At 36.2% G+C, this 20,282-nt stretch overlaps 1 protein-coding gene across 1 annotated transcript in view; it reads left to right on the top strand.

The window, feature by feature from the left end:
• The window catches only part of LOC128207937 (transmembrane protein 87A-like), a 41,760-nt gene that overhangs the window by 3,434 nt on the left and 18,044 nt on the right, over positions 1–20,282 (top strand). The window contains exons 2-9 of the mRNA XM_052911148.1: positions 2,188–2,248; positions 7,529–7,620; positions 10,360–10,506; positions 16,117–16,155; positions 16,773–17,072; positions 17,331–17,430; positions 18,907–18,968; positions 19,797–19,917. Of these exons, the coding sequence (XP_052767108.1) occupies positions 2,188–2,248; positions 7,529–7,620; positions 10,360–10,506; positions 16,117–16,155; positions 16,773–17,072; positions 17,331–17,430; positions 18,907–18,968; positions 19,797–19,917 (922 nt within the window). The remainder of the gene's footprint in view (positions 1–2,187; positions 2,249–7,528; positions 7,621–10,359; positions 10,507–16,116; positions 16,156–16,772; positions 17,073–17,330; positions 17,431–18,906; positions 18,969–19,796; positions 19,918–20,282) is intronic.

Genomic DNA, 20,282 nt, shown 5'->3' with positions numbered 1-20,282 from the left:
TTCCTCGGTGACTCGGAGGCGTTTTTAATTTATCGCGGATTTCCGCCGAGTACGCAACCTTTTTCCTCGCTAAATTTCGCCGAGTTGCACCGAGTTAATCGTTTTCTATGGAGGGTTTTATTGCCGGTAGCGCCGGTGATCGTATCGATTTATTGACCTAATCGCGGAACTCGGCGTTTTGTGCATAGCTACTACAGTACATTGCTCTGTTATTAAATAATTATTTTTTTCAAAGTACCGTCAGTTTCTTTTTAAAAACAGTTATTGTAAATTTCCATATCAATTTTCATCAGCATCGTCAAACAAATGTTGTTTTTCACATTATGTAATTAAAAGATATACCATAGCGTGTATTTGTGTTTGTTATTGTCATCTTTCTCTTACTATATTAAGGTGTTGAGAACTTAATTAGATTGGAGTATTATGAAGGTGTTGAGAACTTTGTAAGTGTGAATATTTTTCGGTCATTCTTTCTTAATTTGCATTTTACCACTTATTAATTTATCCGTAGTTATCAATGGTTCTAAACTTATTCATTACGCATATAAGTGTAAATCCTTCATCAAGTTAATTAAATTCCCATTAAACACCATTGTATACATGCATTGAAATGAATAACACATTCTATCGGCTTCAGATCAAACAGTCTCACTGTGTGACGTCACATAACTCACAGTTTTACCCACGAGGATCTCATGGAGAGCATGTATATTGTTATGCAGGATTAATGTGTCTGAGTGGTGTTTTCGAATGTAACTTAAGTATTGCATTTCCAACTTTATTTCATCACATTAATTAGTTACCTATAAATCATTGAATGTGTTGACTTTTATTGATGATTCAATAAGTATAACTGTACATAATTGCTTCTTACAGTCTACAAGTGTGGTACACGTTAAACTTTATTGGCAGATCGTTTTACAAAAATGTCATGTCTTTGTTTTCTTAATCCCATGATTGCCCTTGCTGTTTATTTAATTCTCCAATAAATATTTCACTCTTCCTCTTTCTACATGCAATACATCGTTTAGGATGGTTATTTACTAATTAACTTGTCAACAGTTGCGTATACGGTTAGGTAGATAATCTTAGTCTGTTAAACTTGGTAAGTGTGAAAGTTATGATTGATGTCCTTTGGATGTCCTAAAATTAGGTACGCGAAATAAATTATTTTTATAAATAATTACTGGTGTAGCAAAAAATATCAAATAAATTAAACAAAATTAGATATAGTGGGAGATTCTTATCGGCTTTCCTCCGAGTTTCGCGGTGTTTTTACCTCCGAGTAACGCGGCGATTGTAATTATACGGTCCACTGATCAGCCTCGGTGGGTGAACGAGTAAAAACGCCGAGGAAAGAGGATTATGATCAATTGGATGTCGTGTCCGCGATGACCAAAATCCGCCGAGGAAAACGGAAAGTGGTAGTTCCGCGTGGAGTGTACTGTATCTTGATCAAGTTCGATAGTCATGGAAATCGCTTTAGTCATTTAGGAGTTACGGCTCTTTTTTGCCAAAAATACTTCAAAAATATACGTTTCCAATCTAATTCTTGAAAAGTATGTGTCCAATCCTCACCAAACTTTACATACATGATTGTGACCATAATATCTTGATCAAGTTCGATAGCCATGGAAATCGCTTTTGTCATTTAGGAGTTACAGCCCTTTATTTGCAAAAAAAGACTTGAAAAATACGTCCCGAAGATTGTTTCCGATCTAATTCTTGAAAACTGTTTGTCCAATCCTCACCAAACTTTAAACACATGTTTGTGACCATAATATCTTGATCAAGTTCGATAGTCATGGAAATCGCTTTAGTCATTTAGGAGTTACGGCCGTTTTTTGCCAAAAATACTTCAAAAATCATTATGGCTTATTTTCTGTGACAAAAAACCGAAGTGGGGGCATCCGTGTCCTATGGACACATTTCTAGTTTTTTGTCAGATGACTTTTACTTGGCACATATTAAAAGAGTTCATGCAACTAATCTGCTTACAATACTTTCTGGGCTCAGATGTTGAACGTGCTACGTTTTCAGGTAACCCAAACACAAAACATAAAGTATATGTCTGTTGCCTTTTACCCATACATACATGCTCTGGATTGATATGACCACAAAAGCCATGCCAGTAGAGCATAGGCCCTTTTGGGCCTCTTGTTTAATTTCCATTATTGTGCATTGCAGGATACAAACTATTTAGTTTTCCGGAAAAGTATGTACAAGACCACAGATGTCTATGTTACAAGTAAGTGTGTAGCATTAATTTAGTGATCAGATTAGTCCATAGAATACTTTTATTTTATTGTTGAAGTTTAACCTATATAATCATGCAAGCAGACATCGCGAAAGTTCAGAAAACTTCTGGTCATTCAGACCGACAGCCTCTGATATTTTGTCGGTCCGAAAGAAAATAACCTTTCAGCAGGGCTCTCACTAGGATGAATATTTTGGGAGAAGTGACTTCTCCCTCCAGCCAAATTAGGGAGAAGTGAGGAGACTTTTAGGAGAAGTGATACTTCACCTTCACCATTGTTAAGATTTGATCATTCCCGTTACATGGTATACTATATAATTGGATGTTTTTGTCCATTGGATACCTTTTTTTATGCCCCCGAAGGTGGGCATATTAAAATCTCACCGTCCGTCCGTCCGTCCGTCCGTCCGGCTCTGTAACTTTCCCTTGTATGGACAGATTTTAAAATAACTTGCCACATGTGTTCCACATACCAAGATGACGTGTGGCGTGCAAGACTCGTGTCCCTACATCAAAGGTCAAGGTCACACTTAGTGTTTATTCACAATGGAGTGCTGCATATAAGGACATATAGTATAGGTTGTCGTGTCCGTGCTGTAACTTTCTCTTGTATGGACAGATTTTAAAATAACTTGCCACATGTGTACCACATACCAAGACGACGTGTCGCGTGCAAGACCCGTGTCCCTACCTCAAAGGTCAAGGTCACACTTAGTGTTTATTCACAATGGAGTGCTGCATATAAGGACATAGAGTATAGGTTGTCGTGTCCGGGCTGTAACTTTCCCTTGTATGGACAGATTTTAAAATAACTTGCCACGTGTTTTCCACATACCAAGACGACGTGTCGCGTGCAAGACCCGTGTCCCTTCCTCAAAGGTCAAGGTCACACTTAGTGTTTATTCACAATGGATTGCTGCATATAAGGACATAGAGTATAGGTTGTCGTGTCCGGGCTGTAACTTTCTCTTGTATGGACAGATTTTAAAATAACTTGCCACATGTGTTCCACATACCAAGACGACGTGTCGTGTGCAAGACCTGTGTCCCTACCTCAAAGGTCAAGGTCATACTTAGTGTTTATTTACAATGGAGTGCTGCATATAAGGACATAGAGTATAGGTTGTCGTGTCCGGGCTGTAACTTTCCCTTGTATGGACAGATTTTAAAATAACTTGCCACATGTGTTCCAAATACCAAGACGACGTGTCGCGTGCAAGACCCGTGTCCCTACCTCAAAGGTCAAGGTCACACTTAGTGTTTATTCACAATGGAGGGCTGCATATAAGGACATAGAGTATAGGTTGTCGTGTCCGGGCTGTAACTTTCTCTTGTATGGACAGATTTTAAGATAACTTGCCACATGTGTTCCACATACCAAGACGACGTGTCGCGTGCAAGACCCGTGTCCCTGCCTCAAAGGTCAAGGTCACACATAATGTTTATTCACAATGGAGTGCTGCATATAAGGACATAGAGTATAGGTTGTCGTGTCCGGGCTGTATATTTCCCTTGTATGGACAGATTTTAAATTAACTTGCCACATGTGTTTGGCATACCAAGACGACGTGTCGCGTGCAAGACCCGTGTCCCTACCTCAAAGGTCAAGGTCACACTTAGTGTTTATTCACAATGGAGTGCTGCATACAAGGACATAGAGTATAGGTTGTCGTGTCCGGGCTGTAACTTTCTCTTGTATGGACAGATTTTAAAATAACTTGCTACATGTGTTCCACATACGAAGACGGCGTGTCGTGTGCAAGTGGGTTCGAATTTAGACTCGCATACTCGCAAAATGCGAGCGACATTTGGAAATTGCGAGTGACTTTTATTCAAGCTCGCAAAATTCTGCGAGTGGCTTTTTCTAGACCACAAAATGTTAAAAGGAAAGTAGAATAAACATGAACTTAATTCCGCTATGTAGTCGAGTGTAAACAGCCTATAAGTGGCATGTTTACACTACTGGTATAAAGAAGACAGTACGGAGTCACGCTCTAGTAGGTTTTCAAAAATAGAACAAATACGGAAAAGGCCGAGTTTTATCTCGAATCTTTCCGGGATGCTCCGAGGCGTGCATAATACAAAGTAAATACGAATGACGTATTTATCACCTAGCTAAATCATTGGCTAAATTTAGCGCTTTTGCGCACTATATGTAAACCCCATCATCCTTTAAATACATTTCCGCCCAACTGTCAAAATGAATAGACTTCGTTGATCGATATATTTCATGGTCCAAAGTATCCACGCTACATTTACTGTTGCTTTTTTATTTTAAATTTATTATTTAATTGTTTTTAATACTTATAGACTTAATGAAATCTGTAGCGTGCTTGTCGAATGGGTATTAAATTACCCGATGGCGAGGGTAAATATACAAAGTGAACAATGTCAAATTATTGGACAGCTTTGTTATCAAAAAGCTGCCAGCATCAGACGAGTCTTTCCATACCCCCCAAATAGAATAAGCCATCAACAAGTGCGAGTAGTCGAGTCACTCAAGATTGATACTTTTTAATATTCATAATATGTCTTAGGTGTTAATTTCTACTTTAATTAGACAATATTATAAGGGAATAAAGCAAATAATAAAATTGCAAGTTGATTTGTCATTTTGCGAGTTGCCTCAAAATGCACTCGCAAAATTTTGCGAGTGCTCCTCAAAGTTAAATTCGAACCCTGACCCATGTCCCTACCTCTAAGGTGAAAGGTACACTAAGTGTTTATTCACAAGGGAATTCTGAATATAAGGACATAACAGTGTAGGTTGTCAAGTATGGGTGGTATTTTTTTATGTTCAGAGGCAATTTAAAATAACTTGCCATATGTATTTGACACGTAAAGGCAAGATCAACTTTTCATGTACTGACCTTGTTCGTAGGTCAATGTCACATTCGGGGGCATTCGTCACATACTGTGACAGCTCTTGTTATTGATATGAAATAAACACAGATAATTATTACATATTTTTATTGCTAAAACTTTATTTTAAATAAGCACTTACAACAACTCAAAAGTGAAAATCATTTAAGCTATGTATGAACATTTCAAACAATGGTAATATAAGGAAGTTACATATATGAAAGAAAACAATGGTAATCTAACAGGGTTACATAAAAAAATACATTTGTTCTGTACTGCAGCTACAAACATCACTCAGAAATTCAGTAATCCTTTCTGACCCATTCTGTAAATAGAACGACCTGACTGTAACCGGAAACATTTTTTTTCAAATGACTTCACAATAACGCGGGAAAAGATCAACCACTTGAAATCACTTTAAAACGTAAAATTGAAACACTTATGGCAACAATACATTTAAAATATAATAAATAAACACTTTCTCAAATGTTGATTTATATTTTACGGGACCTGCTGACACAATACAAACAATAACACGATAAATAAGTTTCATGTACATTGTTATGCGATGAATTGCGATAGGAATATATCCGAAGATGTTGCGTTCATCGATTGATGAATGCAATTGCCGAAAAGCAGTTCATTTAAGGGATGGAAGTTGAGGTGTAAATATTAAGATATTAACCAGTTAAACTTGAACACAAATAACAGTTCACAGAGCTTCATTTGCCAGATTTTGCCCCAGAATATAGAATTTTAAGGTAGCCATTTTTTGACACTCGCACTTAATCGTAATGCAAATTCTGATTGGTCGATTTGTTGGCAATGTGTAATTTTTTAACCATTCCGGTTCCGGTTTCGTAATCGAATAACATGTTCCTAAGGATAAGATTATTGTTTGGAAAATTTGGAAATATCATTTAAAACATTCCAATGTTCATGCGAAATTTTATCATTTTAGCCTTTAAAAACATCGCGCGATAATATATTCACAGTAGAAAACATTATTTGGTAATGTATTGCAAAGGGAGGCAAATGCTGCATGGTGTTTGACTTAGTGCAGTATGCATTCCGACATCTGCACTACCGGAAAATGACATTGGATTCGTAAACAAATGGTTATTTGTCAATATCATTGATAAAAACGCAATTTTCTGTCAAACTAAATAAATTATTCTTACTTTGAGAAGTGTTTAATAATTGATAAAGATTAAATCTTCATTATTTTTTACATCTGTCCGTGAAAACTTTTGGTGAACATACCAAGTATGTACGTAAACTAATATTTACAAACACTCTTAGATAAAATTAATACACGATAAAGAGTCTCTATATACATGTAACAAAAGTTGGAATAGATAGTAGCAATCTGCAGGGATTTTCTTAAGCGGACGCCCGCTTGCCCGGGCCGGGTTAAAATCGCCGCGGACAAGTGATTTTTCAAAGCTGGTAGCCCGCCGGGCAAGTGAGCTTTCGTAGTGAATGGTTTCCGGTAGTTTTCTTTAATTTTTCTTTGGGTTAAAATATTTCCTAACTAGCGTATGTTAAACTGATTTTGATTGGTTATTGGAGTTTAGAAAGCTAATCAAACGAATTGTAACTTAAAGCGTTCATCGGACTTGGCAAGATGGCGGACGGAGACGAACTTTTCTCAATTTTCTCAAAAAGTAAAACAAAACTAAAGCCAAAAACAACCGAAAATGAAAGAATATTCCAGTCTTCCTGGTTGAACAAATATATTAACTTATGAAAACAATCTCATGAAATGTAAAGTTTGTACGAAATATGATGATGTTGGCTCTTTTGTTACGGGTTCAAACTTCTTTCGGAAAGACTCTTTAAATGCTCATGAAGAATCACAAGGTGATTGTAAAAATGAAAAGATAGAAAATGCAAAAAATCGACCAGAAAATTCCGAAGCATTGAAAGCATTAGCAAAGCTTAAGACAATTAATCAATTGAAATTCAAGTTCAGAAACGTTCACTATCTGTCAAAAAAATGCAGACCATTTACCGACTATGTTGATCTTTGTAATCTCAATAAGGCTTATTTCGTTTGAAAATAAAATGTAGCATTTAAGATCTTAAGTTATTTTTGTGTTTATTAATAAATATCATTGCCTTTAATACAGATTGACTAAAATGGTATACATATAAACATTATCAAAGATCGGGCAACCCAATTTCAGAGGGGGCAAGTAGATTTTCAAATTGACTTACCCCCAGGGCAAGTGAAAGTCAAATTGTTAGGAAAATCCCTGAATCTGATTGGCTTTTTATAATGTATTAATTTATCCTTTTCATAGATTCATGTATGCAGTATGCCTGTTAACAATAACAAATGTTTTGAAGATATTATTTATGAATTTATTCTAGTGAATAGTAAAGAATATCTATCCATATTTGCAGTTTCCTGTCCTGAAAATAAAGACGTGCACTTCACCATTAAATGGATTTTACGCTTCTCGCCATGTGCTGAGGAGTATGTGATGTTTGATGAGGTTTGCTTATTTAATTTCTTCCTTTTAGTAAAGTCTTTTAGATATTGGCTTCAATTAAAAACCCTTTTCAAATTATTATCCTCTAAAAGTTCGAATAAAATAAATAAATTTGGAGGTCAGGTACTGCTGAGGCCTAAAAAAAAGTTGTTTGGTTAGGGTTACAGCCCAATTTTTATGCCCCCGAAGGTGGGCATATTAAAATCGCACCGTCCGTCCGTCCGGCTCTGTAACTTTCCCTTGTATGGACAGATTTTAAAATAACTTGCCACATGTGTTCCACATACCAAGACGACGTGTGGCGTGCAAGACTCGTGTCCCTACCTCAAAGGTCAAGGTCACACTTAGTGTTTATTCACAATGGAGTGCTGCATATAAGGACATACAGTATAGGTTGTCGTGTCCGGGCTGTAACTTTCTCTTGTATGGACAGATTTTAAAATAACTTGCCACATGTGTACCACATACCAAGACGACGTGTCGCGTGCAAGACCCGTGTCACTACCTCAAAGGTCAAGGTCACACTTAGTGTTTATTCACAATGGAGTGCTGCATATAAGGACATAGAGTATAGGTTGTCGTGTCCGGGCTGTAACTTTCCCTTGTATGGACAGATTTTAAAATAACTTGCCACATGTGTTCCACATACCAAGACGACGTGTCGCGTGCAAGACCCGTGTCCCTACCTCAAAGGTCAAGGTCACACTTAGTGTTTATTCACAATGGAGGGCTGCATATAAGGACATAGAGTATAGGTTGTCATGTCCGGGCTGTAACTTTATCTTGTATGGACAGATTTTAAAATAACTTGCCACATGTGTTGCACATACCAAGACGACGTGTCACCTGCAAGACCCGTGTCCCTACCTCAAAGGTCAAGGTCACACTTAGTGTTTATTCACAATGGAGTGCTGCATATAAGGACATAGAGTATAGTTTGTCGTGTCCGGGCTGTAACTTTCCCTTGTATGGACAGATTTTAAAATAACTTGCCAAATGTGTTCCACATACCAAGACGACGTGTCGCGTGCAAAACCTGTGTCCCTACCTCAAAGGTCAAGGTCAGACTTAGTGTTTATTCACAATGGAGTGCTGCATATAAGGACATAGAGTATAGGTTGTCGTGTCCAGGCTGTAACTTTCTCTTGTATGGACAGATTTTAAAATAACTTGCCACATGTGTTCCACATACCAAGACAACGTGTCGTGTGCAAGACCCGTGTCCCTACCTCAAAGGTCAAGGTCACACTTAGTGTTTATTCACAATGGAGTGCTGCATATAAGGACATAGAGTATAGGTTGTCGTGTCCGGGCTGTAACTTTCCCTTGTATGGACAGATTTTAAAATAACTTGCCACGTGTGTTCCACATACCAAGACGACGTGTTGCGTGCAAGACCCGTGTCCCTACCTCAAAGGTCAAGGTCACACTTCGGTGTTTATTCACAATGGAGTGCTGCATACAAGGACATAGGGTATAGGTTGTCGTGTCCGGGCTGTAACTTTCTCTTGTATGGACAGATTTTAAAATAACTTGCTACATGTGTTCCACATACGAAGACGACGTGTCGTGTGCAAGACCCATGTCCCTACCTCTAAGGTGAAAGATACACTAAGTGTTTATTCACAAGGGAATTCTGAATATAAGGACATAACAGTGTAGGTTGTCAAGTATGGGTGGTATTTTTTTATGTTCAGAGGCAATTTAATATAACTTGCCATATGTATTTGACACGTAAAGGCAAGATCAACTTTTCATGTACTGACCTTGTTCGTAGGTCAATGTCTTATTCGGGGGCATTCGTCACATACTGTGACAGCTCTTGTTTTTTTTGTTTTTTTAGTTTTTCATTATTTTTTTCAAACTGACTATAAAAATGGTAGGGTCGGCGCCTATTTCGTAGGTAGGGTCGGGATACCCGAACCAAATGTATTTTTTTTTTAGGCCTGAGGTAGATGAAAGTATATATATTTTTAACTAGTTGAAATAAAAATGAATTACTTAGCTAATTTTACTTTGCAATTAGCTATTGATTGATTATGACTATATATTTTTACCTTTCATCTTAGTTTGCTTTATAAAATACAGTCAGTCAGCATGGTTTATCTGATTCTTTCTTAAATTGTTTAGTGCATGTATATGACAAGACTATGATATTTATATGAAATGGTATTAGAGGAAAAAAGGGACGGGATTGTGTTTGTTTTGGTGCTGTTGTTGGCATCTGTTAACTTCCTCATCGTTGTGTAAAACTTAAACCTTCTTAAGAAGATGATCTTTATAAGCTTTTAGCTTTCGATCAAATTCTTAAATATTGAGAATGAAATATATATTGTCACTTGTATCTTTTTATGAAATTAATATGTTAAAACCAAAACTTTAACCTTACCTTTAATCAAAAGCTGTTTAAGATATTCAACTGAAACTTGGTGCACATGTTGGCATAGACAATGCCCACGTTATAAAGCAAGGGTCCATAACCAGGCCCCAATTTCTCGAAACTTCTTAAGCTTAACAGGCTTAAACTTGTAGCTTATTTCAAGAAGTCAGAATACATACTGAAATTGATTTTTTATAAATAAAAAATGGTTAATTGTGATTATCATAAACATAACTCCTATCTTAAGTGTAAAAACTCTTAAAGAAGTAAATATTGTGCAAATTATTGGAAATCTAAAAAAGTGAGCTTAGCTTAATCCTGTTGAAAAGTCATTAATCTTATTGCATACCAATTGTTTTCAGAAGTCTCAGTTTGACCACCTTGCCAAGATTTATCTGGATGATCCCCAGAGGCAGTATATGAAGTTTGACTACCCAGAAGTCGAGTTTATAGCAGACACAACACATGCTAATTGTTCGAAAGATGGAGTCCATAAAGTGTACCTGGTGGTATGTACATGCAAGATTTGAATTAAGAGGCACACAATAGGTTGATGCCAAAAAAAGAACAAATGAATATGAGTTGTGTACAGATAAAAAAAATATTAGCCTTTAGGCCACACCAAATGGATGTTTCGTTTTGCATATTTACCGCACCTATTTTTTGAAAATGTAAAAAATGTTTATTTTCATGTTTTTTGGGCTGCTGCACATTTTCAACAGGAACCAAATTTTTGGGGGGTTATCAGCTTTATTGAAAGCTGCAATATATTTGTTTTTCTGCAGCTTTATAATTGATTTTCTGCAGCTTTATAATTTGTAAAAGTGATTAATGGATGCATAGAGTTTTATACTGTACATGTATGTCAACCTGTTTAGCAATGGTAACAATAAATTCAAACAAGATGGCAGCTTCCAGCATTTTTAATTTGTAACTTTTAACAGAGGTGAAATGTTGTTTTCACCCAAAAAGGAAAACTTTACTTTGTATATAAAAAAAAAATCAACAGTTCTCCAATCAAATACTTTTTATTTGGCTGTGAAATGTGTGTCATTATGATAAAAGCACAATTAAGTTAATGTTTGTGCAAGTATTTTAGTTTTACTATTTTTGCTCAAAAGGCCATTATCTGATTCATGTTGTCGTATACACTGGTGCACATTAAGGAACCAGAGTTGCCCTAACCAGGGTAACATTCTGTCTGTGCACTGTCCTATAAAACATTAATGACCTACAAGACTAATCAGAGCAGAATGGGCCTTGCCCTAGTGCGGATATAAATAAACTTAATAAAACCACCAAGGTTGTGTTACTCATGACTAGAATTTGACCTGACAGATATTTTTCATAGTTTTGTCTGAAATGATGTTTCAAATTTATTTTTTACCAAATACTGACAAACACAACAGATGCGAATAAAAAAAAAATTAAGCCTACTTTGATATTTGTTTTAGAAATTTGGTTTATTCTTATCTGTGCTTACTCAAAACCGATTAGTTATTAGTATGTATTGGAACATTTTTCCATTATCCAGTAGAGAATCAGGTCAAGATTGTGCTCAAATGGATTAAAGGGCAACAATATTGATTAATCTTTCTTATGTTATATTTTCCGATCTTCCCTGATTTCCAGTTTTATGAAAAATGATAAAATTGTATTTATTTATTTTTTAGGCTGGATTGCTTCTATTTGTTTTGGCAAAAATCAGAGGAATATATTTTAAATTTGGTGTGGCCTTATCAGGGATGGTAAAATTCCGGATTAATCCGGAATTCCGGATTTAAGGTCTCACGGATCGATTTTGAGATTTATGTAAATCTGTTGATTTTTTTCTGGGGGGGTGGGGTACAGGGAGCGATTCTAGCTCAGATCGAACAATATGGGTACGAAAGGTGAGTTTTCCGGAAGTGTAAAGCCGGAAATTATCGAACCTATTTACGTCTTGGCAGTCGAGCTATATGATTGGTTAAGCTATCATCGGGTGATTACGGAAATTACCGATGGGACTAGAAGACAGTATCCGGATATGACAGACGACGAAGACGAATAAACGAGTATTGGAAAAAAAACGACCACCACCAACTTCTAAAAACATTGATTCGTCGATTTAAAGGTATAGTTGCTATTTATTTTTAAGAGAAATTCCCGAAACGTTTCTTTTTAAGTTAATAGAATGTGATCAAACTGAGAATGGCTTTTGCGCATGTAGCAATATTTTGGACATCGCGATTCGGATTGTGTCATAATAATCGATTTTTATTTTACAAATTTTATTTGGCCGATTGAAGTTTACGCTGTTAAACCGTTTCTTTATTGTTCCCATAATGTTTGAAGCATTGTTCTCAATAAGAAGTGGCTGTTGACTATTTATAATGGAAGGTTCAAATGAAAATTAAAAAAAAATGAATACATATTTTGTAGTAGTAATATATATTAAGTAGGAGCAGTCAGTTTATTTTCTATTTGAGACAGTTTAACAAAACTTCTTGAGGACCCAGTTTGAGTGAGATTTAATTTCTATAGTTGTAATTTGAATTTCCAGGTATGTTGATGGTTCCAAAAGTCAGGGATGAACAGACACCTCGGCCAGTGCATCAAGTTGTTCTTGTCAATGACTGACAATTCAATACAGAGGCCATGATACTTGGATATATGGCTGAACATGACCTTCCATACTCCCTGGCACCACATGTAGTGAGTCTTACTTAAGACACTTGCCAAAGATACAAAAGCTCTCAGCGAATTAAAACTTCAAAGGTGTACAGCATCATATAAGATGACTTAGGGAGAGGCAAGTCATTTCAATGATGAACTTTTGGAGGAGTTAAGTGAAACTCGGTTTTGTTTGAACTTAGACAGGTCAACAAACACAAACTATGAGAAAACTGTTGCAGCTATTTTTGTGCTAGAAAGAAATAGTGTTGAGACATTTGGCATCCTTAAAAATCACAAGGGCTGATTCTGAATCAATTTTCAAGGAATTTGAAAGCCTGTTTGAGAGACTTGAACTGACGTGGAACAATCTGGACAATCTAATTTGTGTGCTTCTGGACTCCTGTAACACCATGAGGGGAAATGGTTTTGGCTTTGAGACCAGAATACGTCAACTTGTCCCTCACCTCATAGACATTGATGGCGACACAGTCCAACATGACCACAACGGCTCACTGCCGAAGCATTTACAGTCCCGTTTGGATATAACTTGGAATAATAATTAATAATATTATATTCTCATCAAATGTGCAGATAATGGAATAAATACGTTTTATGATATATAAAAATTGAATAAATAACACTTTTACAATAAACATTTGCAAGTTTGATAATCGATATGTTGTTCATTATTATAAATCAAACATCCCACAGTGTAGACTGTTCATACACAGGCATTTGATCATAGCCAGTTGAGTTTTATGGGAAGTGGACAACTGAACCAAAATGTCAGGTACATGTCTTATGCCTGTGACTTCAGGTAAAAAAGTAAATTTAACTTTGTTTGAAGACAAAGGTGTTTAACTTCACTGCTAAGATTCCTGATAATTGTTCTGATTGCGGATGTCTCCTGTTGAACATAATTGTATCTACCAAACCGAAAGGTGTACTCCTTGAACACTATTCAGGGATGATAACAGAGCCAAGTTGCCAATCCTGAAAATGTCTGCGTGGGGTTCAGGGGGCCGCCGAAGGCCCCCGATGGGTCCAGGGCAAAGCCCTGGTGGGGGGACAAGGGGGGCGAAGCCCCCCCCCCCCCCGAAGCTTTCCGTATTTCAGGGATTCTAATACCCTTTTTTGCCTTAGAATATTGTTCAAGGAGTACACCTTTCGGTTTGGTAGATATAATTATGTACAACACGAGACATCCACAATCAGAACAATTATCAGGAATCTTAGCAGTGAAGTTTAACATCTTTGTCTTTAAACAAAGTTAAATTTACTTTTTTTTACCTGAAGTCACAGGCATTAGACATGTACCTGACATTTTGGTTCAGTTGTCCACTTCCCATAAAACTCAACTGGCTATGATCAAATGCCTGTGTATGAACAGTCTACACTGTGGGATGTTTGATTTATAATAATGAACAACATATCGATTATCATGCTTGCAAATGTTCATTGTAAAAGTGTTAATTATTCAATTTTTATGTATCATAAAAAGAGTATTTATTCCATTTTCTGCACATTTGATGAGAATATAGTGTTATTAATTATTATATATATTATTCCAAGTAATATCCAAACGGGACTTAAATGCTTTGGCAGCGTAGCCGTTGTGGACATGGTGGAGTTGTGGACATGGTGGACTTTGACGTATTCTGGTCCCTAAGTCAGATTTTTTCCCCTCATGGTGTTACATGAGTCGAGTAGAACACAAACTAGATTATCCCACGGCAGTTCAAGTCTCTCAAACAGGCTTTCAAATTCTATGAAAATTGATTCAGAATCAGCCCTAGTGATTTTTAAGGAGGCCAAATGTCTCAACACTATTTTTTTCTCTATAGCAGAAAAATAGCTGCAACAGTTTTCTCATTGTGTTTGTTGACTTGTCTTAGTTGAAACAAAACCGAGATCCATTTACTCTTCCACATGTTCATCATTGAAATTGCTAGCCACTCCGTAAGTCATCTTGTATGATACTGTACACCTTTGAAGTTTTAATTCGCTGAGAGATTTTGTATCTTTGGCAAGTGTCTTAAGTAAGACACACTACTGTGGTGCCAGGGAGCATGTTCAGCCATAAATCCAAGTATCATGGCCTCTGGATTGAATTGTCAGTCATTGACAGGAACAACTGGATGCACTGGCTGAGATGTCTGTTCATCCCTGACTTTTGTAACCATCAACATAACTGGAAATACAAATTACAACTAAAGAATTTAAATCTCACTCAGACTGGGTCCTCAAGAAGTTTTGTTGAACTGTCTCAAATAGAAAATAAATGACTGCCTCTACGTAATATGTATTACTACTACAAAATATTTATTCATTTTTTTTGGTTTAAATTTGAACCAAACCAATTTTCATTTGAACCTCCCATTTTGGTCAACAGCCACTTCTTATTGAGAACAATGCTTCAAACATTATGAGAATAATAAAGAAACGGTTTACAGCGTAAACTTCAATCGGCCAAATAAAATTTGTAAAATAAAAATCGATTATTATGACACAATCCGAATCGGAATGTCCGAAATAATGCTACATGCGCAAAATTCATAATCAGTTTGATCACTTTCTATTAACTTAAAAAGAAACGTTTCGGGAATTTCTCTTAAAAATAAATGGCAAATATACCCTTTAAATCGACGAATCGATGATTTTAGAAGTTGGTGGTGGTCGTTTTTTTCCAATTTTCCAATACCCGTTTATTCGTCTTCGTCGTCTGTCATATCCGGATACGACCATCCGGATACTGTCTTCTAGTCCCATCGGTAATTTCCGTAATCACCGGATGCTATCTTAACCAATCATATAGCTCGATTGCCAAGACGTAAATATGTTCGTTAATTTCCGACTTTACGCTTCCGGAAAACTCACCTTTCGTACCCATATTGTTCGAACTGAGCTCGATTCGCTCCCTGTACCCCTCCCCCCTAGAAAAAAACTCAACGGATTTACATTAATCTCAAAATCGATCCGTGAGGCCTTAAATCCGGAATTCCGGATTAATCCGGAATTTTATCATCCCTGACTATTCTAAGGCAAAAAAGGGTATGAGAAACCCTGAAATACTGAAAGCTTCGGGGGGCTTTGCCCCCCTTGTCCCCCCACCAGGGCTTTGCCCTGGACCCATCGGGGGCCTTTAGCGGCCCCCTGAACCCCACGCAGACATTTTCAGGATTGGCAACTTGGCTCTGTTATCATCCCTGCCTTATAGATGTTTGTTTTATGAATCACTATGGCAACAATATCCCATCTTAACTCCAAAGTATCACTTATATTTTTTCTTACCTGTAAACATATCTTATAAATCATTGACTTATATGCTCTTTTATGTTACCGTAAACTGATTCATCTGAGATCAACCTTTGACAGTTCTTGAAAAAAATAAGCTTTTTCAAATTTAAGAAATTGAACTATTGAACTAAAGAAAATATTTATAACTTCAATCATTGTTTTTCCAGGATGGAATACCACCAAAGATGAAGAAACTGAACATGACAGTGAGTAATTTAGAGCCATAGATTTTGAAGAAACGTTGTTAGTGCGGAATGCTGTTGAATCAATCATGTTTTTTATTCAATGTTGTTCTTTCACTGACAAAACACCGTATTTCATCGAAAAGCGTTAACTTCTGTATAAAGGCTATTAACTTAAAAAAAAAATAAAGAAATAAAGAAATAAAAATTACCAACTATAAAAACAGTAAGGTCGGCGCCTTATTTGTAGGTAGGGTCGGGTAACCTGAACCAAGTTTTATTTATTTTTTGCCTGACTGATGTAGGAAACAATTTCAGTCTAGGCTTTTTCTGGGAGTCGCTTGCATGTACTCTATCCATGGGGCAATGTTGCCGATTCTTTTTGAAGTGTCATGGGGCAATTAATTTCTCATCAGATAGGGATCTGCAAATGTATATGACCTTGTATGGTAAAATCTACATAGCGCTAGTGGTATAAGAAACTATAAACTTATGGCTGATTCCTTTTGTTCCCCAAAGACATTGTGTGTTTTTTCCTGCTTGGTTGAGGTAGGTTTCTACATTGGAATTGGACACCAAACATAAAATGAATGTGGTATTGTCTGATGCTTCTCATTGCATGAATAATTATTCTTTTTTAGAATGTTCAATTGGTGACAGCAGACAAAGAAGGTAAAAAGGACAACACAGAAACAGACACAGATGAAAATGGAGGAGACGACAACGAAGTTCCACCTCCTGAGGACGCTGATGAGACTGGCGACGAGACTAATGAGGGTGCAGGAACTTCAGCATCCCAACAACCAGCCAAACCTGGTAGCGCTCAGAGAAAAAAGAGGGCAGATCCTGCTGCTGGTCAAAAGACAGACACTAAATCCACATCTACACCAGCCAAAACTATCTCGACCACCACACCAGCACCTGCTGTAACAGCTAAAACAGTGGGTGATTTATATTATGTCCATTTCCTTTAACAAACTAAACAGGCTGTTGTGTAATGGTATGGAAATATTTTCACTAGTTTTTTTTTTTAATTGAGGTTGTTCTTCAACCAATTCAATATAAATTTTGCTTCTTAACATAAATTGAGAACTTTGGCTAACTGACCGAATTTAAAAGATTAACAACAAACAAAAAAGCACTAAAAACATACGGTAACCATTTTTAGTCACTATTTATCTCCTATATTTTCCACAAAGGAGCAGCATTCAGCGATAGTTGGCCGCACATGGAGAAGCGGCTACTATGTTCTCATTCTGGAGTTGAAGAATCTGGAATCTGACAGCGAAAAGCCAACAGGTTCGTCAAATAATTTTAAATTGTGTAATTTTTGTTTCTAGCATTTAGAGATGTGTGCCTGGCTGAGTAGGGTAGAGAAATGAACGTACAATAGAATTATTCCATACAATTTAAAGTACTCAACCGTATCCACTTGGCTAGCTATAATAAATACATTATGGAAGGGTGTTTAGAGGATAGTTTTCATTGCGAATTGTTGTCCTTCATTTATAAACTTGGAACTTAAAATCAATATAAAGTTTTGAGAATGGGGACTCGGATTCCCTTCAAAAGGTTTTCATAAGATGTTTTATTTTCAAAATAATAATCTGTCTGAAAAATACAAAGGTGATGACGTCTGAACAGTAGTGATGGTCAGATGGTCGATCATAATCGAAAATTAATTGGTTGTGCCTAAAATAGGTGACAATCGGTTGTATTTGGTCATAATTGATCATCGACTGAACTAGCGAGTTGTTCTTCTTCTATTCTCTCATTTACACATTCGGAAGTGTTCAGATGTTATTGTCAGCAATATGGCTGAAAGCAACAACAACACTTAATAACTTCAAACATACACATAACATAAAAGCATTATTAAGGATTCCGAGTTCTGTACAAGAATAAAACTACAATTAAGGTTATGTCAGAAACAGGAATTGCACTATTGATAATCGGTTGCTTGAGTGGAACCGATTATCGATATTGAAACTGGAACCGACTCCCAACACTACTGGACAGACTAGACTATTACATGTATTATAATTTAGAAAAAAAATCTGCTTTTGGAAAAAAACCATTTATATAACACTGCTGACAAAAAATTAGATCGCAGAATTTTGTATTTAAAGGGGTTGTACTCCTTATGATGAAATAGTGAAAAAAAGAAAGAAAATTGTCGAAAACTGACATAAACTTGGTATTGATGTGAACATGCATTTAAACTTACTAACTGAAGTACCACATAGTTTACAATTAATTCATTTTTTGCAGTTTTTTCGTATTATTCCATCAAAAAAGATTACTAGGTATGTCTGCCTAGTAGAATTCATTATGCGTGATTGGCTAGTTGATGTTATCATGTGATATTACCAAGTTAGGTATATAGCTTATATATTCCAACCGTTCAGGGTAAGCCTTTGTGGCACAGTGGATACAACGCTGAACTGCAATTTTGCTGACAACCGTTCAAACACGGTCTCCAACTCAATTTTATTTTACATTTTGGTAAAATCATTGAAAATCTCTGACCTGATCTTTTGTTAGCAATCTTTTATCTTTGGTTCGCAGATATTTACGCAAAAATGTGCTCTTTACTAGACAAAAAAATAAAAATGTTGTAAAAACGATGAATCTGTGAGAGTGCAGCTTTAAGTAAACTTACATTTCTATGTTGATTTTTTTCAAACCTAGTTCTAAAGTATGAGTATTTTGTGAGTAATCTTGACATTAATGCAAAATAATGGTTTGCATAAGAATGTTTTAACTTATTTTCAGTTACCGTGGAAATGAAGGGAAAAACAGGATACATATCAGCGGTAGATTGGCCCCTGTTGATTGTAAGTGATGTGTTATGATCTTATTTCTAACCAGAACATGAGGCATACAATGTTGAGCCTAAATGAATTGGCAAGATATTGATACTTCTCTGTCCCAAATATTTTCATAATGTATTTGATTTGCTCAGTTTTAATTTATTTTATTAAAAAGTTGAACCTTAACTTTTTTAGAAAATGCACATTCAAATGCAATTTGGAACTCTTGCACTTAACATAACATTATGTAGCTCAGTACAATCATGTGTTATTCTAAGGGCATAACTAGAGCTAGTTATTGATGGCGAATCTGGATATGGATCAAAACACTGACCAATGTCTGGTGATATGGGAATCTCTCATTGCAAGCAAGCCTAAATTCTTACACTAGTGCTTGGCATCAAAAATTGTCAACAAGCCCTTCTTTTATAAAATTCAGAATTTGAGCAAGCCCGAAAAGCGTTTTACCAGTGTAGGGCTTGCTGGTTTGTGTTTATTCCACCACTGTTTGTAGATAGATACTCAGGTTGATGAGATATTGAAATCATTTATTACAGAAAAAAACAAATAGCATATATCAGAATTGATACTCCTTGGACCAAATTAATCAAGCGTAGAATTGTTTAATTTTCAATAGCATTACAAACGCTTTTAATCAGAATGAAGCAATTTCCACCCGATTTTCAAATATTTAAGGCCAAATTGTTTTCTATTTGAATCAATGATGATTTACCATTGTTACAAGCACTGTTCACATAGCACACACAATTGAAATGTTTGATGTCTCGCCCTAACAGTTGAAATGATTAATATCTTAAGTGTATAATAGAGTTGTTAATCCCTATTTCACAGTTTTACGGAGTGATGGGACTGGTTTACATCATCTATGGACTGGTGTGGATCGTCCTGCTGGCATGTAACTGGCGGGACCTCATGAGACTGCAGTACTGGATTGGGGCTGTCATCTTCTTGGGTACATCCTGGTCAATATTAGTCTTAAGGCGCCAGCTGAACAATTTGTCCACAAACTGACACGTTATGTTTTTGGCAAATTTGCGTTTTGTTTTTTTTTCCGGAAATGATCACATTATAATTTATAATATTGCACCTTGATCCAAACCCTTAAAATTAACCAGTTTTCTGAAGTTTTTTATGTTAAGCCAATAACTTATGATAGGGTGTTCAACAATCAAAAGTTAATTTGGTCACAAACTTGTTTTCCCCCATAATAATGTTGTTCTTCTCCAACCAAGACACATTCTTATGAAACGCTGCCATCAAAAATGAGATTTGTACACTCTTGCAACTGATGTCTTAAATGGTTATGTTTAATTTCTA

The sequence above is a fragment of the Mya arenaria genome, chromosome 11 (assembly GCF_026914265.1).
Source record: "Mya arenaria isolate MELC-2E11 chromosome 11, ASM2691426v1".
Lineage (NCBI taxonomy): Eukaryota > Metazoa > Mollusca > Bivalvia > Myida > Myidae > Mya > Mya arenaria.
This window is presented reverse-complemented; position numbering and strand designations above follow the sequence as displayed.